This window comes from Salvia splendens, chromosome 20 (assembly GCF_004379255.2).
Source record: "Salvia splendens isolate huo1 chromosome 20, SspV2, whole genome shotgun sequence".
NCBI lineage: Eukaryota > Viridiplantae > Streptophyta > Magnoliopsida > Lamiales > Lamiaceae > Salvia > Salvia splendens.
The window spans coordinates 22,081,057-22,098,217 of record NC_056051.1 but is presented as its reverse complement, the minus strand read 5'-3'; the positions used below and the strand labels follow the sequence as shown (position 1 = coordinate 22,098,217).

General features: G+C 38.3%; 1 protein-coding gene and 1 pseudogene across 1 annotated transcript; both read right to left on the bottom strand.

The window, feature by feature from the left end:
• Positions 1–2: 2 nt before the first annotated feature.
• LOC121781671 (probable cyclic nucleotide-gated ion channel 14) lies at positions 3–3,088 on the bottom strand (the record flags this gene model as incomplete). The annotated part of the gene is made up of 7 exons (XM_042179382.1): positions 2,858–3,088; positions 2,231–2,777; positions 1,687–1,899; positions 1,307–1,608; positions 1,084–1,195; positions 767–1,003; positions 3–692 (listed from the first exon to the last, which is right to left on the bottom strand). Coding segments are annotated over exons 1-7 (2,130 nt in total), but the record flags the coding sequence as incomplete, so codon positions are not given.
• Positions 3,089–5,053: 1,965 nt separating this feature from the next.
• LOC121781670 lies at positions 5,054–16,594 on the bottom strand (annotated as a pseudogene).
• Positions 16,595–17,161: the final 567 nt, after the last annotated feature.

Here is a 17,161-nt window from a genome sequence, read left to right as displayed (position 1 = left end):
TTCTGAAGCTTGGGCAATTGCACGTTCTTCGCCTTGAGCGCTCCTCTCCTCGTGTTGGCAGCAAATCTAGAAGCCAGTATCGTTACTCCAAGGCTCTGCATTGCTGGCTGAGACGGGATGCAGGCAGCGGATTCATCCTCCTCTTTGTCGTTTTCATCATGTGAATAATGTCCCTCATCGGATACACAGAAGGACTCTTTCATGCTTAGGCTCTTCGCGGTGGTTCTCTTCTTGTGTCGTCGCCAGGCCACCTGAATGAAGCAGGCTGCCCACGTCCTCCAGTGGTGGGAGTAGTAACGGAACGTGTGCTGCAGTTTCTTGCTGTGAAGACGTCTGAACTGATTCGCAACAAACTTGAGGTCCTCTGCTCTCAGCACGAACGCCTCCACTTCGGTAAGGGATCTAACCGTTCTAGTCGAAGAGGGCAAGTTTAGGGTAGACCTTGGCAGCAAAGCCCATGAAAGCAGCTCCTCCCCACAGAAATCACCCGGCCTCAATATGGTCGAGTTGAAGAATCCTGTCCGCCCTCCGTTGGTGGTTGAGCTCTCCAACGTCCCTCTGATAATGAAGAGCATCTCCGTCACAGGATCGCCTTCACGAACAATGTAGGTCCCCTGGGTGCTTAAAGACGACACTAGGCGCTCACATATGGCGTCTAGAAGTTGACTGTCCATCTGTGAGAAAAATGGTACCTGAAATCGGGCAACGATAACGTTACATTGTGAATTTTACATCCAGATGAAAATATCAAGATTGGATATCTTACACGTCGAACAAGGTCTAAACAGAGGTGGCGTTGGATGTCACGACAGAGATCAGTGGGCAAGCCACGCAGGATGGATTCCTCGTTAACTCCCCTTGTGGCTAGCCATTTGTACTGTGTAAAACGCCTGATGCGTTGCTGCAGATCTTGTGGTAGTTGACGATGCCTCATCCATTCCTCAGTGTCTCTTCGCTTAAGCCTCCACTCCTCGAGCCTCACAGTGATCGATTGCAGATAGGTCTAAACAAATGACAAACCGATGAAATAAAAATAGAAGATTGAAAGTAGTACACAAAACACACAAAGGATTCTCAGAATACCTGCATATTTCCAATCAAATGAGCGAACAGAACAAGCCCAAAGATAGCAATGAGTATAGCAAACAGAGTTTCACCAATAAACGTGCTCGTTGCCAATGTCTGGCCATACGAACTACCACAAACGACTATCAAGTCAAATTCCATTGGATTAAAAGAATGAACTACAAGTTCATTTTGTGCAGAAATTTGTCTCAAAACATTTGACAGTGCAGTTTTTCAATACCTCAAGTTCTGTAAGCCCCACCATAAGCAGTAGAAGTATTTCTCCACAAAATCAGATGAGACAACGTTGTTCGCAACAGCATTTCCAAAAATGCCATAGTTAAAGTAGGTAGTATCACCGGGATTGCATCTTCTGAAGACGTGCGTGCTATTCACCCATTTCTCTCTGTCACTGTGGTACAAAGCACTACAATCCAGAAAGCCAAGAGAGCAGCCGGTGGTATTCATTTCGACTGTGCAAGCTGACTTCCAACATGTAGCATGTCGTTGAATAGACAGCACGTACCAGGAAGCTCCCAGCACCTAACAAAAGCAGATAAATCATATCAGAGAGAATCCGACTGAAAGAGAAATGAATGCAAGTTCAAAGCATCGACATACATGACTTGCAAGCATGTAGAGTAGCAAATTGTATGCAGCACCGGCCCAGGCTGTCTTTGTGACTACTCCAGTAGCTTTGATGATTTGAGAACTCAAGGGGAAGATCAGATACAGTCTCGGGACGTACTGCAGCAGGACAATCAGTATCAACGCATTGTTCGTATGATCAGCATGGGAGCTTCTGATCGCTGGTAATATCGTCCATATCACAATCTGGATAAAAGGGACAAACCAAACACTACACTCAAACGGCTTCCATAATCATCATCAACAATTCACCAAGAACGAAATATCTATTCGATGATTTGATTCAACCACCCCAAATTAGGCTCAGTATAAGAGTTCAATAGTTGTATGTTTTTTACAGCTATCTCATTTTCTCTAATGCCATGTCACACAATTACTGAAACAACACTCAAAAGCTCCCTCAGTTTTGCAAGACTTTTCACAATATAGATCTTAATTTAGGACTAAAACTTCATAATTGACTGACTAAACCAAATTAAGGCACCAAGAGCTATCAAGAAAGGAAAACTAAGGCTACCTGAGGAAGAGGCAATGCTGCAATCGCATCGATGAAGAACTCGGACCTCAAATACCTCTTTGCAATCTGATCAAGATCCATGACAAGTTCACCCTTGCCAAAAACCCTTGATCTAGGAGAAACATAAGCTGTCCTAAACTTGATAAGCACATGCAGCAGATACAGCACATCAGCCAATGTCCTAAAACAGGTCACAATTATCCCCAAATTCAGGTCTATATGCATACATGAAGAAGTGCCAGAGCCCTGATTCAGCACAGAAGGAAGATAGAAAAACAAGGGATCCACAAAGAGTGCCACCAAACAAGAACACAAGAAAATCCTATTCCATTTCAACACAACATCACTTCCAGGATCCAAGATTCTTATTTTCTCTGGCTCTTGACATTCTGGAAAAACCTTAGACCTACCAAATTTGGGACCCTTTTCCCCATATCCACCTTCAGATTTCCATGGGGTTTTTGAGTTTTTGTACACAGGTAGTTGCTTTTCAAGGCTGTGAACCCCATTTTTCTCATCAAGATTCCTTTTTTCCTCATTCTGGAACCTAAAAACATGTTTATGCTTAGCATAAATTGTGAAAATGGGATGCAAGCTAAAGCTACAGAATGAGTGCAGAGATTTTACCTGACTTGCTTCTGTTTCTTGAAGTCCATGGTTGTGAAACGGTGAATGCATCCAGATTAAAGGGAAGCCCTCTTCATTATTTGCTAAAGAAATGATTGTGGTTTGAAAATTGGAAGCGCAGATTCAAGAATTCTTGCCAAACTCCACTGCGTTAGAGGGAGACATTATGGAAAGCCCAAATTGTGAGAGATATGTCTTGTCATGAATGAAGTGGAACCTTAATTTTGTATGAAGTTGACTTGTTATTAAAAGGTTTGTCAATAAGTAGCTGCAAAATATATGAAACAGCTATTTTGTCAGTCATTAACTAACCGTGCAGTGAATGGAAACTGAACACATAGAGAGAGGAGAGAGAGAATTCAAATGAAAGTAAACCTACGGCATTAATTCTCCAAGATTTTAAACGTTAGTATATAATTAATTTTAGTTATAATTAAACTTTTATTCAATTTTTAGTTTTAATTTAATTTTTGAACTCCATATTTTGGTAGTGAAAAAGGTGTATGTTGACCTGCATAACAAATATTTTTGTAACAAATTTATTTGCTTTCTTGATTTAAGGAATGGAACAACTGTAAATTGAAAGTGTGATAAATGTACATAATTATGAAAACAATATTGTAATTGCAAATTGGATTTGATATTATATTTGCATTTAGTCGTTGTAATATGCAATTAGTCATTTTTTAATACTGAAAAGAAGGAAATGAGTGGCTGAATAAATGGAATTGTGGAAAAATATCAGAAAATTGTTAACATTCGGTATGTGCACGTGTAAGATGGAAATGGCTACCGAATATTTTGGCGCCGTTTCCGTTATCTCCACGTTCTGCGCACGTGACCCAAATTAAATATGCCCACTCTTCTTCCATTTTTATCTATTTTCTTTCGAGGAAGATTTGTTCAAAATAAAATAAATGTAGTGCTAATATCATTTTCAGCTCAACAAGTACCTACTCCCTCCGTCCCGCTTTAGCAATCCCAGTCACTTTTATGCACTCATTTTGTAAAAATGATAATAAATAGTTAATGTAGAGAAATGGTAAAGTAAGAGAGAGAATAATATAGAGAAGAGTCTTATCTACGTTATTCTCTCTTGTACTTTATCATTTATCCACTTTAACTATTTATTATCATTTTTACAAAACGAGTGCTCAAAAGTGACTGGGACTGCTAAAGCGGGACGGAAGGAGTATTTTATACGTATAATAATAGGAAAATTATAAAAAAAAATATGAAATTTGATAAAATTCTGGTATGTTTTGCTACATAAAAATTCAATTGAAAAAATTATGTTGAAGAATAAAGTTGCTTACATGCAAATAACTAGTGATACTTTTCAACTAAACAACGTCGTTTTATTTATGTATGTACGGCATCATTTAAGTCATGTGTAGTGACGAATGCGTATGATTTCTTGACTTCCATATTAGACCCAATTTTAGCTAATTTTTTTCACGAATGTAATAACTAGTATAACAAATTCAATTTTAACCAAACTTTGTGATTTTTTTTCCACAATTTATCTTCGTTGATTTTAGTCGCATTGCAAAAGTTGTGATGATCAAGATTTTCTTTGATACAAGGTTGAGGTACATTCTCGAGATCACAATCACTTTTCATTTGCAATCCTCACTTACACTTCCACTTTTCCAAGACAAGATTGTCATCGAGATTGTTTGCCTTTCACGTTTTATGGGAAACATTTATATATTGTGTTCGTTCTATCAAATGATTAAGATCGATAGTTAATAGCGTGAGTATCTCCGTAAGTTCGATCGCACCTACTCATACAAACTTACGAAGTGCAATTTTTCAAAGTGCTTTCATGAATAGCAATTGGTAATTATTTTTCATGCGAAAATAACCTTTGATTTGAGTTTATTTAACAAGATAATCGATTTCATGTGAAAAAAGCCTTTGATTTGGAATATTGATGCATCATAATGATTCAATAGTATAATGTCCCATGGTGTATAACCGCATTATAATGAAGCAAATTTTGTATTACGTACCTGTTACAATATTTCCATTATGTATAACTATATCAACGGGGTGTGTTATATTACTAACTTTTCTTAAATTGCTAACCTGTTAACTCATTAACGCAATCAATTGCAACTGAGAATTGCAACTTGTTTCATATGTGTGTTGTTTTTCCATTAATTTTTATACTCCAGCTGAGCACAGTGAGAATAACGTTTTGAAACGATATATGTATATACCACATTACCAGGGAGGAAAATCCCAATCCCAATCCCAGAAAGTGTCAAATACAACATTTTGATGATCAGGCACTAGAGCTATAATATATGGGTGATGCAGTACAAATATTTAAAATTAAAAAAAAAAAACAATTCCACAGAAAATGAACAAAACTAAAGGCGAATTGCCGGTCTCGCCATGACAAAACAGAAGAATATCTTCTGTCGACTATAATCAATCACCTGCATCTCTACTGTATTGTAATCCCATATAATAACTTCCCTTCTTATTGGAAAAACACCAAGCAATCTGTGATTCGTGTTGTAAAAGCGAGGAAATCACAGTTCCCTGGTCCACGAATGACGAAAGAATGAGCGACCTAGATGATTATACGTATAAAAGCTAATAAACTTATCTCAGTCACAACTGAAGCTGTGATGTTGACCTAGAATGATCAGAGACCTGCAGGATTAAAAGAGGCTAATAACGCATCAGCACAACTAAGTTTACCGAGAGAGAATTGATGGTGTGAAATTGAAAAGGCAAGCCAAGTTCAGATATCCTGATGCTTAAAGAAATTAGTTGCATCATGTGACTCCATTGCTTTCATATCATGGAGCAATGGAATTGCTAACAAAAACTAGATACTCCAATAGAGTCTGAGACATGCTTAAAAGAGTGAACGAGGGACAGCACTGACCAGTTGTTCAGTTCTCAGACTACAAAAGTTGCAAGCATAGCATGCATTATAGCCCAATAGAGGATTACACCAAGACGTAAAGCAGGTTGTCTCATTAGGGCTCGGTCGATGGACATCCTGAAACAACATGCCAATAGAAATCAATACAGGCATAATACATTTAAAATACAAGTACAAGTTGATATTAAGGCTTACCATAATCCATCAACCATGTTTGAGACAGGTCTTGTAAATCGTGGGACAATTTTTGATGTGGTCAGCGACTTAAAACCGTGAGCTGAATTGACAACATAAGTATAAGTAAAATAGCATTGAAGAGGTCCTACAAATTCTATTTTTGCCACTTATATTGCCCACTGGCCAAAATCATATTACCTTTATCATCATCATCATCATCCTCCAGCCCCGGACTACTGCCATCCATATCTATTGCAATGGCAACTTGATCATTATTTGGTTTCCGTAAGCTTCTAACTTGCGGAGCAATGGTCCCACTAGACTTCCATTTGTTTGTCTGCAGCAATCAATACATTGTGGACATGAATATGCCAACTACCAGAAAAGCGTAGAAGAAAAGGGAAAAAAAGTTTATCAAAGAAAAATAGATGACTGCAAGAAAGAAAATTAGTGACAAAATTCAATATGGCTGACATTTAACAACATTGGATATCATCAATACAGGTTTAAGACTTCTTTCTAACTGTCATAATTATAGCCCTCTTAAGATTGTACTATTTCTTTCATGGAGGTATGAAAGCAAGTCAATTTGATATACTACTATACTATGTTATCCTGAACTGATATATAACTAGAGATGAAAAGCATATCATACTTCCTATATACAGCATGCATCATATGCAGACTTAATCATGTCATTCTAGCAACAGACATCATATTAAGAGGGAAAATTAAGGCAATTAGAACAAGACAATAGCAAAATAACTATGCAGCATACCGTTGGTTCAACCTCCACAATCTCTGAACTAGATTTTGTAGCTTTATCAGAACCCCCAACACCTTGGAGCACAAATAGTTGAGATTCCATTTCACGCAATGAGTTCTTCAGATGCTGTTCTTTTTGTGTTAATTCATCCACTTTAATTCTCTCTTCTTGCAACATTATATCTCTGTTCTGGGTCGTCGCACGAAGATTCTCCAACTCAGATATCAAGTCCAAAATCTTCTTCTGTAATACCTCTTTATATTCGTCGATCAGGTGATTCGAATAATCAATAGTTACATCATTGACCTGTACATGAGATATCGAGGAATCAAGCCAAGCAAGCAACTCCCGAATCTCATCAGAACTCTTCTTGCTCATCTGTGTGACAGCTAGTGCATCATTAGTGCACCTAGTAACCTCTTGCCTAAGGAAAGAAATCTCTCCATCTTTCTCTTGCAGCTGGGATTGGAGTTTCTCAACCTCAGATAGGAGATTTTCAGAGAGATAATGAAGTTCATCAAACTTGCTCACGGTGACAGAAAGCTTCTTTAAAGCTTTAGCACGAGACGCTTCAAGGTTCTCCAAGTCTTTGTTCTTTTGATGCAACTCATTTTCAAACCCCACAATCTTGTTTGCAAGGTTTTCCATTTCCGTCTCCTCTTCATCAAGGGCTTGCATCAGCCCCTCACATTCTGCAGCAGTACAATGAACAATTAGAATGGGATCTTTACAAAAGAACTTAGTGATCCACATAGAAGCTAAATATAGCATATAACTGACCTTGTACTTTTGCAGCTAGTGCATCTGTCAGTGAGTTGACTTTCTGCTGCAAATCTAAGGCATTAGTTTCATTAACTTGGAGTTCTTTCACTCTCTGTTCCAACAACTTGCGCTCCTCACCCAGTACATCCAATTGTCTCTGTGAAGCATCTAGCTTTACCCTTGCTTGCTGAAGATCAAGTAAATAATTCTTTGCATTAGTTTCAGCTTCCTTTATCTGACCTACAAGTTCCTTGCAAATTTTCTCTTTCTGGATATCCTTCTCTTGAAGTTCATTCTGTAAATTCATTATGGTACTCTTCATCTCACTCTGCCCAACTTCCATCACTCTGCCCAACTCATTAGTATGCATGCTTATGGAATCCCCCACAACCAGTGATAGTTTGTCGCACATGCTCCTAATGCTTTCCACATTGAAGATGCTTGCATCGCCAACAGAAATATTTCCTCCAATTTGATTTTGAGAATTTAAGTTCCTCTGTGGAGATCTAGATGCCAAGGCATTTTCAACCATATGTTCCTTCCAGTTTCCGAGTCTTGAAATTGCACTAGCACAGCTTTCAAACAACAATGAAATGTTTCCATGCAAGATATGCAATTTTGACTCCTTCTCTTTGTCAATTGACTGAAAATGCTCAGCATCTCTCTTCACAGATTCATAGAACTCCTTCTCAGAAGTATACTCTCTATGAACATTCATGACTACTTCAGATAAGCGAGACGATTCTTCTTGTAATAAACGTGAATGCTCGTGAATTCGCTCCCAGATAGAATCAATTTGGGTCATAAAAACCTGCAGGTGAAATACAATGTTAAGCTCAGACATCTAATACACAGTCAGAAACTCGAGAGACAGAACTGTCAGGATTAACAAGAAACTTGCAGGTGTCATTTGTCAGACATAGATGCCATGCCCAAACATGAAGGACAAGACTGAAACAAAATCATCCAAAGGAAAAGCACCCTGCCCTATACTGTTTTTCTCAACTATGGTAATACCAAGGAAATCACTTCTCTTGCTTGAGCTTCCTCTTTTATTAGTGCAGAAAAAATATATCCTCTAACCTGACCCCACCTCGAACACAGTTTATAATTCCGTCTTCAAGAACACAATGATTTTCATTTCCCGAAGCAAAAGTTCAACCAGAAACACCGTATAACATAGAAAATAAAATAAGACATTTGTTCACGTTGAAAACATAATACTTACAGGAGGCCAGCGCATCACATCTTACGACACAAACGCTGCTTTTGTATGGAACATTCAGGAAAGGGAATATTGTTTCAAATGGCCATCAATATTATCTATGGGCATATAAGAGTGTGATAACATAATCAGTTTACCTTGTTCTCTGATTTTGTAGACAATGTGACCCCAGGTAAGCTGCCAGGAAATAGAGCACCCAGATCAGGAACGACATCTAAATCAAAAAATGATTTCATTGTAGCCTTCACGTTGTACAGAACTTCCAAATCTTTGGAAAGAGCATCCCCCAGTTCTTTGTCAATTGCAGAAAGGTCATTTTTCATGTTGTCCACACCAAATTTTAAAACCGTAATTTCAGACATCTGTCTCTCCTTTTCCTCCGAGTGTAAATAAGACAGTTTTTCAATGTGTGCAACAGCTTCATGTTTGGCATTTTCAGCTAAATCTTTTTCCCTGGAAACTTCTGAAAGCTCATCAACAACTTTTGCTAGTTCATCTTGAAGACCATCATTCCTTTCCTGAACTTCATTCAACTCTGCAAGCAGTAGTTCAGCTGCTCGTTTAGATTTTCTTGAATCTTGTTCAAGGGAATCCATTCGACCATGTAGACCATGCAAGTACTTGCCTATTTCTGTGATCCTCTCAACTGGATTTACAGAATTAATTTCAAATCCAACATCTATTTCACCCAGAGAATTCAAAATACTGTTCCAGCTACCCTCTTTCTCCTGCATATAGCGTTCAGTTTCTGCCAGACGATCCCTGAGGAAACTATTTTCAGATTCCACCACCTGTACCCTGTCGCTGGTAGCCAATAAGTTCTTGATATGTTCCTCATACTCATAAATAGTTTTGTCAGTGTGCTTGCTCTCAGACATGAGGCGCTCAACCTCAGCATTCAGTTCTTCGATTGATTGCTTCATGCCATCTCGCTGTTGCACCAAGGACTTACCTTTTCTAACAGCAATATTTAACTTCTCTCTCAAAGAAGCTGATTTTCGCTCTTCTTGGTTAAGAAGCTCTTCCAATTCTTTCTTTTTTAATTCCAGCTCCTGCAATTCACGGACCAGGGATTGATTCGTCTGCATGTATCCATCTTTCTCCTCCTTCAAGCTCATTAGCTCACCCATAGATTCATCTAGTTTTTTGCTCAAAGTCGTGACATCCTGCTCTTCAAAATCTCTGGAAGGGTTAGACAGCTCCTCCTTTCCAGTGATGTGCACATCAGTAGAATCCACATTAACAAGGTTGCCAGATGATAGTGTTTTATGTTCCTCTACAAGCTTCCTCAATATTTCTTCAAAATATTCAACCCCCTCCTGATCAAGTACCACATCTTCAGGACAAGAATCCTGAAGAGCATTCTTAACCATTTCCTTCAGTCTTCTTATTACATCCTCAATGTGATCCTTATCTTCCTCCAACAGAAGTTTCTGTGCTTGCAACAAACTTGATTCATTCTGAAGATTCTCATTTCTAAGAGAAAAATCAGCTATTCTTTTTATGCTTTCATCATTTTCTTGTCTCAGTATCTCCAAGTCCTTTGTTAGGATTTCTTTTTCTGAGCAAGCCTGATGGAAGGCTGCCTCAAGCTCAGATGTTCTTCTTTGTGAATCTTCAACATCAGCACTTAGGGATCCACAAAGAGTCTCCAAGTTATCAATCTTCTGCTGGAGAGAATAAGAACGGTTTTGTGCCTCTGATAGTGCACTTCCCAACCACTGAATCTTATCATCAGACTCCCCAGATCGCAGATGAGATGGCATATCTACTGTGTCCAAAAAAATTTCCCACCGCTGCACAAGGTTGTTCCTTTCCATTAATGACTGTTCAAGCATCTCATTTTGCTCAGCTAACCCGTAAAATCTGTTTTGCAGTTCTTCATATCTTCTTCTCATATCTTCTTTCAAGCCATCTGAACTACCAAAACCAGTATCAGAATATGAACCTCCCTCAGCTGAGCTTCTGTGATCCCATTCACCAGGAGGCAAGGAGTGATTTCCAACCATTTTTGCCAACCAGACAATCTTATCAATTATATCATTGGAGTGGAAGTTCTCTGGAAGCTCTAAATCTTCTAGAATCTCTTCTATTCTCAGTAGGACAGAATCCTTAAGCAGAAATGACTCTCTTAGTGCAGTAGCTGAGTTGCGAATATAGGAGAGCTCAGATTCCAGGGCTTCCATGCGCTCACCTGCCTCAGCGTAGACTTTTACTTTTGTTTCAACTTCATGAAGCCTTGCATCTTTAGATAGTAATTCCTGCGAACATTTCTCCAGTTCCTTGGACGTTTCAGCTAATGATTGCTTAAGACTCTCGCGTTGTGAAATAAGGCCTTTCCCCTTTGTAACTGCTATACCTAACTTCTCTCTAAGGGACGATAATCGCTGCTCAGACAGTTCTAGCTCAGCAATTTTCTCTTGCACTTTAGAATTGAGAGCAATAACAACCTCTTGCGCACTCTTCAGACTGTGCTTAAAACCAGGTTCTCATTTCCATATTCCATAAGAACAAAGTTCAAGCGTTCCACTTCACCCTGCAAATCATGTACATGCATTTCTAGAGATGCACATAAGCTTGAGCCCTGACCAGTTTCTCTGCATTTCTGAATGAGTAGATGAATCAGAGACTCCAGGAGTGAGGCAGGTTCATCTCCACACACAGCTGGCCTCTCCAACTTCACTGATTGTTCGATCTCATCAATTAACTTGAGAACAGTATCTGATTTTAGATATAACTTTTGCAGTTCATCAGTCTCCCTAGCTGTGTTAGTCATCTGTGAACCGAGTTGTGTATTTGCAGACTGAAGCTCCAATCTCTCACTACAAAGTTTTTTTCAATTGGTTCAATAGGGCATCAAAAATATTAGGATGTAAAAGATCCAGCCTTTTACCATCAGCCATGACTTTCGTTAGCTGCATCTGGGTCACACCCAAATAAAGTCCTCACAAGTTCACTGTAAAGTCTATGCAGAATGCTCAGAGCTACATCAGTTTTGTGTGACATTTCTTGAAATTCACTTTGAGCAGCCTCAAGTTGTCCATGCAGACCCTGAATCACTATGCAGGCACCATCAACAGAAGCAGCAACAGAGCCAACAATATCAGGGGTTGCTATTTCCAGTAGGCAATGGGTTGGCAGAAATATTATTGGCAGTAGAATCCAGCTTGGCAAACAGTCCTGAAGAATCTGAGCCGCAACAGAACTCTGTTCTTCTTGGAGAATCAATTCTCTTTCAGACACTTCTGATTGGAGTGCTTGCAATTGATTGGAAATTGAAGAAGTCATCTCATCCGAGTCTCTACAATGTCCCTCCAATTGAACCTGCAGCTCGTTAATATGACCTTGTAAGTCATTCATCTTCTCTTGAAGATTATGGTTCTCTAATTTTAGAACAGCTTCTTGCTTCTGCATGGCATCACATAGACCAAGAAGTTCACTCTCTTTTGCAACACCCATGATGGATAAGCTCTCTCATAGCCTCATAAAAAACCATAAGCTCTATGTTTGCTTCCTGTAATTGATCATTGTGCTCTTCCAACGCATCATACTTGCTCAAGTCTGTTCCAGCAGCATTAGCCAGTACTCTGCTTTGCTTAACTCTATAAAATTCACTGGCTTCCTCAGCATCACTTACTAATTCTCGAGCAATATCTTGAGAATTTGTGCAACCACTTTGGTCCTCATGTGTGAATCTTCAGTAGTGTGGCCTTCAGATGAAGGGGATTTCTCTGGATCTTGGCCATCCTTCTCTGTGTAACCTTTTGGCTCAAAAGTTTGAATCAATTGTGACACTCCAGGGGAAACAGCATCTGTTGATCTACTCAAAGATGATGATTCTAAGTGCATACTTTCAATTTCCCTCTCAAGTTTCTGCATTAAAAACTCCTGCTTCCTCCAAATTCCTTTTTAGTGCTAAAAATCCAAAGGTGTCACTGTAAATATCCAATTTCATCTGTCTACTAGATGACTGATGAGATTTGGACTCATGCAACACACCAGTATCATTCTTAACATCTGACTTTCAACTTCATCAAACTGAGATGAGTTTTTCTGACAATCTATATCTTTTAGTTTGATCCTGTGAAACTCTAAATCAGCATTGAGGGATATATTTTCTTCAGTGTAATGCTTAATGGAAGTTCTGGCTTCTTTTAGATTCTTCACAGCCTTACAGCATTCTGCTAGCAGAACAGTTTCTAGAACATTGAACTCCACTAACTTGTGATATTGCTTTTCATACTCACTGAAAATTGTATTATGCTCTTCTTCAAGCTTGCTCTTCTCCTCAGATAAGGATCTCATATGCTTCATTAAGGTTGATAATCTCCGTCTGAAGAGTTAGAATCAATTCTTTGCAGTTAACTGATTCTTCCGACATTTTTCCAATCTGATGGTCCATCGATACTTTTTCCTCATCAAATTTTTTTCTTTCTTCTGATAAAGATGTCAAAATCTCATTCAAGTTTTTGTTTTCCACCCTTAGAACTTCCACTGTATTCTGACACTCTGCCAGGCCAGCAAGTAATTTACTATTCTCACTGATCAGGCCATAATTTTCCTGCTCGAGTCTTTTCCTGTAATCTTGTATTAAAGTCTGGAATGACTCTAAAGAAACTCTGTGCTGATATAATTCCTCAGTGATTTTTTCATTCTCCAGCAAAACATTTCTACTCTCCTGTGAAAGTTTGTTTTTTTCTTCGATCATCACTTTGAAACTTACATTCAAGTTTTCATTTTCAGATTGCAAGGCTTGTACCAAATTCCTGCACTCAACTAGCTCAGATAATATGCCTGATATTTCTCCTGGTGTCATTTCTAATTTATTCTGCAATTCATTAACTTTAGCAGCAAAAACATCAGCCTCAGATCTTGATAACTGAAGCTGCTTCTCAAGTTCTAACCTTCTCTGATAAAGCCTCCTGGAGCTCATTTCTGCACTGCACAATTTCTTTGGCAATTGTATCATTTTTCCCTTCGACTTCAACAAGTGAAGAGTTCACTGCAATTCCATCAATCCCCTTTAGATGCTCAGACAGTTGTAAATAACACGCATCCTTTGACAAACTTGTCATATACAAATGTTCTTTGAGCCTCTCAAAAGAATCATGAATGACACCATCAGTAGCTTGACTCTTATCTGCATTTCTAGGTTTCTCAGCTGATGATTCTCTTGACATGAATATGTACCTGAATTCATCTTGATCAAGTACCTGTAAAATTTCTGCAAGCTGGGAAAGTTTGACTACACCTCCATCCAAAATCGACGACAGGTCTATGTGTTTACATGCTAAGAAATTTTCCTTACCGTTACTTTTAACCTTGTAAGATCTTTCTACCTCAAAAAATCCAGAATTTGCTTGAGAACCTTCTGTATCTAATAAATTAACTGCCTCTGGTTTCTCATCATTTGGACCAAATGATGTGACATCTCTCTCATGACCCATTGCCACAGATGTTGACATCATTGAGGACTCAGTTAAAGGAGAAGTGCCAAAAGAATGATCACGGGGCTCTTCATTTTCTCCAGCATAGTTGGCAACAGAATCAGTCAATGATGCATCGTCAATCTTGCTGAGTTGTGTGGCAACAGAGAAATTCTCCTCCGCAAACCTATTCCCTGAATCAGCTGTCCTTTCTGCAATAGAATCACTAGCATCATCTGTAGGAGGATTGCTATCTCCATTAAGAAAAATCACCATGCGGTCATCAGTTTCATTTCCACCGGAACCGCCAACTTCCTGCATTGCCCCTACCAAAATATTATACAGACTTTAAACTCTAACAACAATGAAGAGGCAAAATGAGTAAATTGTAGAGTATCAAGAGTGAAGGCACAAACCTACATCTGTTACCTGCTCTTCCCCATGCTCCCTCTCCAGTCCTGATGAAAAATCAGTGGGCAAAAGTAAATTGGAATCTCCTAACCTCTCTTCTAAAACCATAGCTGGGACATAAATGGTTGTGTCCTCAAGAACCAGAGAAGATGATCCATCCTCCGGAGAAGCCCTAATATCTACATCATGCCCATCGCTAGTGTTATCTGTTTTTGATCCCTCTGATGGAAATCCGGCAACATCCAAAAGACATGCTATTCCAACTTTACCCTTTGCTGAAGTATCTTTATTAGAAACAGGACTTTCACTTGTGACTGGATCTACTCTAGAAGCAGCATCACTTGCCACTGTTTCCACTCTAGGAATTGACTCTGGTAAAGCGGTACTATCTTCTGCATCATGCTTGGATCTCTGTCCATCATCATCATGTAGCTGTTGTACTGCTGCGTCATTGGAAGCATCTCGTGTTACATCATGCTTGGATATACCAGTAGCTGTATCACTTGCCTCTGCAACCACTCCGGAACTTGACTCTGAAACGTCAACAGTATCACCTGTATCATGATTGGATAATTCTCCAGCTGCTTCAGAAACTGTGCCTGCCGTCTTATCACTCCCAGATTTACCACCTTTACCCGATGGCTTGCTATTATTTCCTTTATTATCCTTCTTTTGCCTGAACTGTTGAAGCTGACATATGACGAAGCATATCACCACAAGAGATTGTAATAAGTACACGATAATAATAGTTGAACATTTTTTAGAACTAGATGATCTACAATTAGTAGAAATATAATATTTCGCTGCACTTCCATTATTAACCTAAGAAGTTAAAACATTTTAAAATGATTGTTTTATACACCATAACTCAGAATATTATCCTGGACTCTGAGCATATCAAACCACCACTAGTAGTAAAGCTAGCACCCTATTAACTATGGATAACTATAAGGTTTTAGATGCCAATCCAGTTTTTTGAAAAAGGATGACAAATTTTGACAAAAAAGTGAACACTGATAATATTTTCCAAAAGAGTAACACAACAATCAGAAGAATTCCTCAACACTTAACTGGATGGATTGTGCAAATAATCTAAAATGGTGAAAGAGGTAGTTTCAAAGTAGACAGAAACAAAAGCCATTCACCATTCACCAACCACATAATGTGAATATAAGGCATTCATAGCCCTTGGGTACTAGTTGCTTAAGCACTACAGTATTCATATGCTCTTTCACACTACCCAAAACTACTGAGCATCAGTTCCTTGAGTATTCAGTATTACAGTATTCACCTACTTTTCCTAATTCAATATGCTGTGGGCCAGAATCGAGCACTGGCAACGTGCTCTAAGCACGGCACAGCCAATGCCCACAAACTTCCTCCAAACACAAAGCACATAAATATGCGTTTATCCTATATCTGCTGCCAAAACGCTTCTCTTAATGAAAGCTAGCAAAATTAATAGTAACATGTTTCAGGAAAAAAATAATTCAATTTATAACAAACAATACGTATAAAGCTCCAAACCAGCATAAAGTTAAGTTCATACTTCCACAAAGATAATCACATGTGACTGAGGTTTAACATTCTACGCATATTTACTTCGTTCCCATCCATTTCCTCAAATTAAACCTTAAAATAAATCTCCTATTCCCCTGTATATGCAACATTCATTAAAAAAATTGCTCAGGAAATGAATGAATCAGTTACCTTTTTCCGTCCGGCAGCCAACATGTCGGTCCGGTTCTTGTTTTTTTCCATCCAATCCAATTCAATATGTTGCTAACAGCTACCTATAGTCATTAGATTAAACAGATCGCCACTCTGCAAACCCCAAACAATAGGAGAAAAAAATGAGTGAATTATTCAATTCAATATGTTAGCGAATTGAGAAAAATCAGATTTCAAAATATCGTTGAACATAGTAGGAAATGATCGAATTGATTCTCACCCGATTGAACGGCTGGTTTGGTGAGGTGAATGTCGAGTGTATTTGAAAATACCGTTCTCTTAGATCTGAAGCGATGGTGGTTTGTTTTTTTTTCTTAATTTTTCTTTTCTGAATCTGCAAGCGTTTCAGTTTTCGTGTTACTCTATGTTTTTAATTTCATTTTCTGCCCTACCTATCAATTTTTACATGTCAACATTATTTTCTTTTCCAACTTCATTGGAGTATATAATTTTGTCATTTATCTTTTCGTTTTTCATGCTTTTAAATTTAAATTCTTTTATTAATTAAAAATAAAAAATAAAGAAATTAGGTTTTTCTTTCAAATAGAGAATATTCATTTAGTTTGAAATATTTTAGATTAATATTACTTTCTGTTAATTATGGAGCCTAATATCTCCTACCATGTTTAGGATTTGTTTTCTTGAAGTATATTTCCTTGTGATAGATTTATTCCTTAAAAGATATTTCCTTATGGAATATGTTTCCTAGTTTGACTAGAATTAGGGCTCTCTAGTTACTTATAAATAGAGGTGCTCCCTCATTGTTAAATCATCCTGAATTTATAGTGAAATCCCTGGCTTGGCATCGCCCCCAGACGTAGATACACATTGTATCGAACTAGGTAAAAACACTTCTTGTGTTCATTCTCTTTCATATTCGTGATTGCCTGTGTTTATTTCC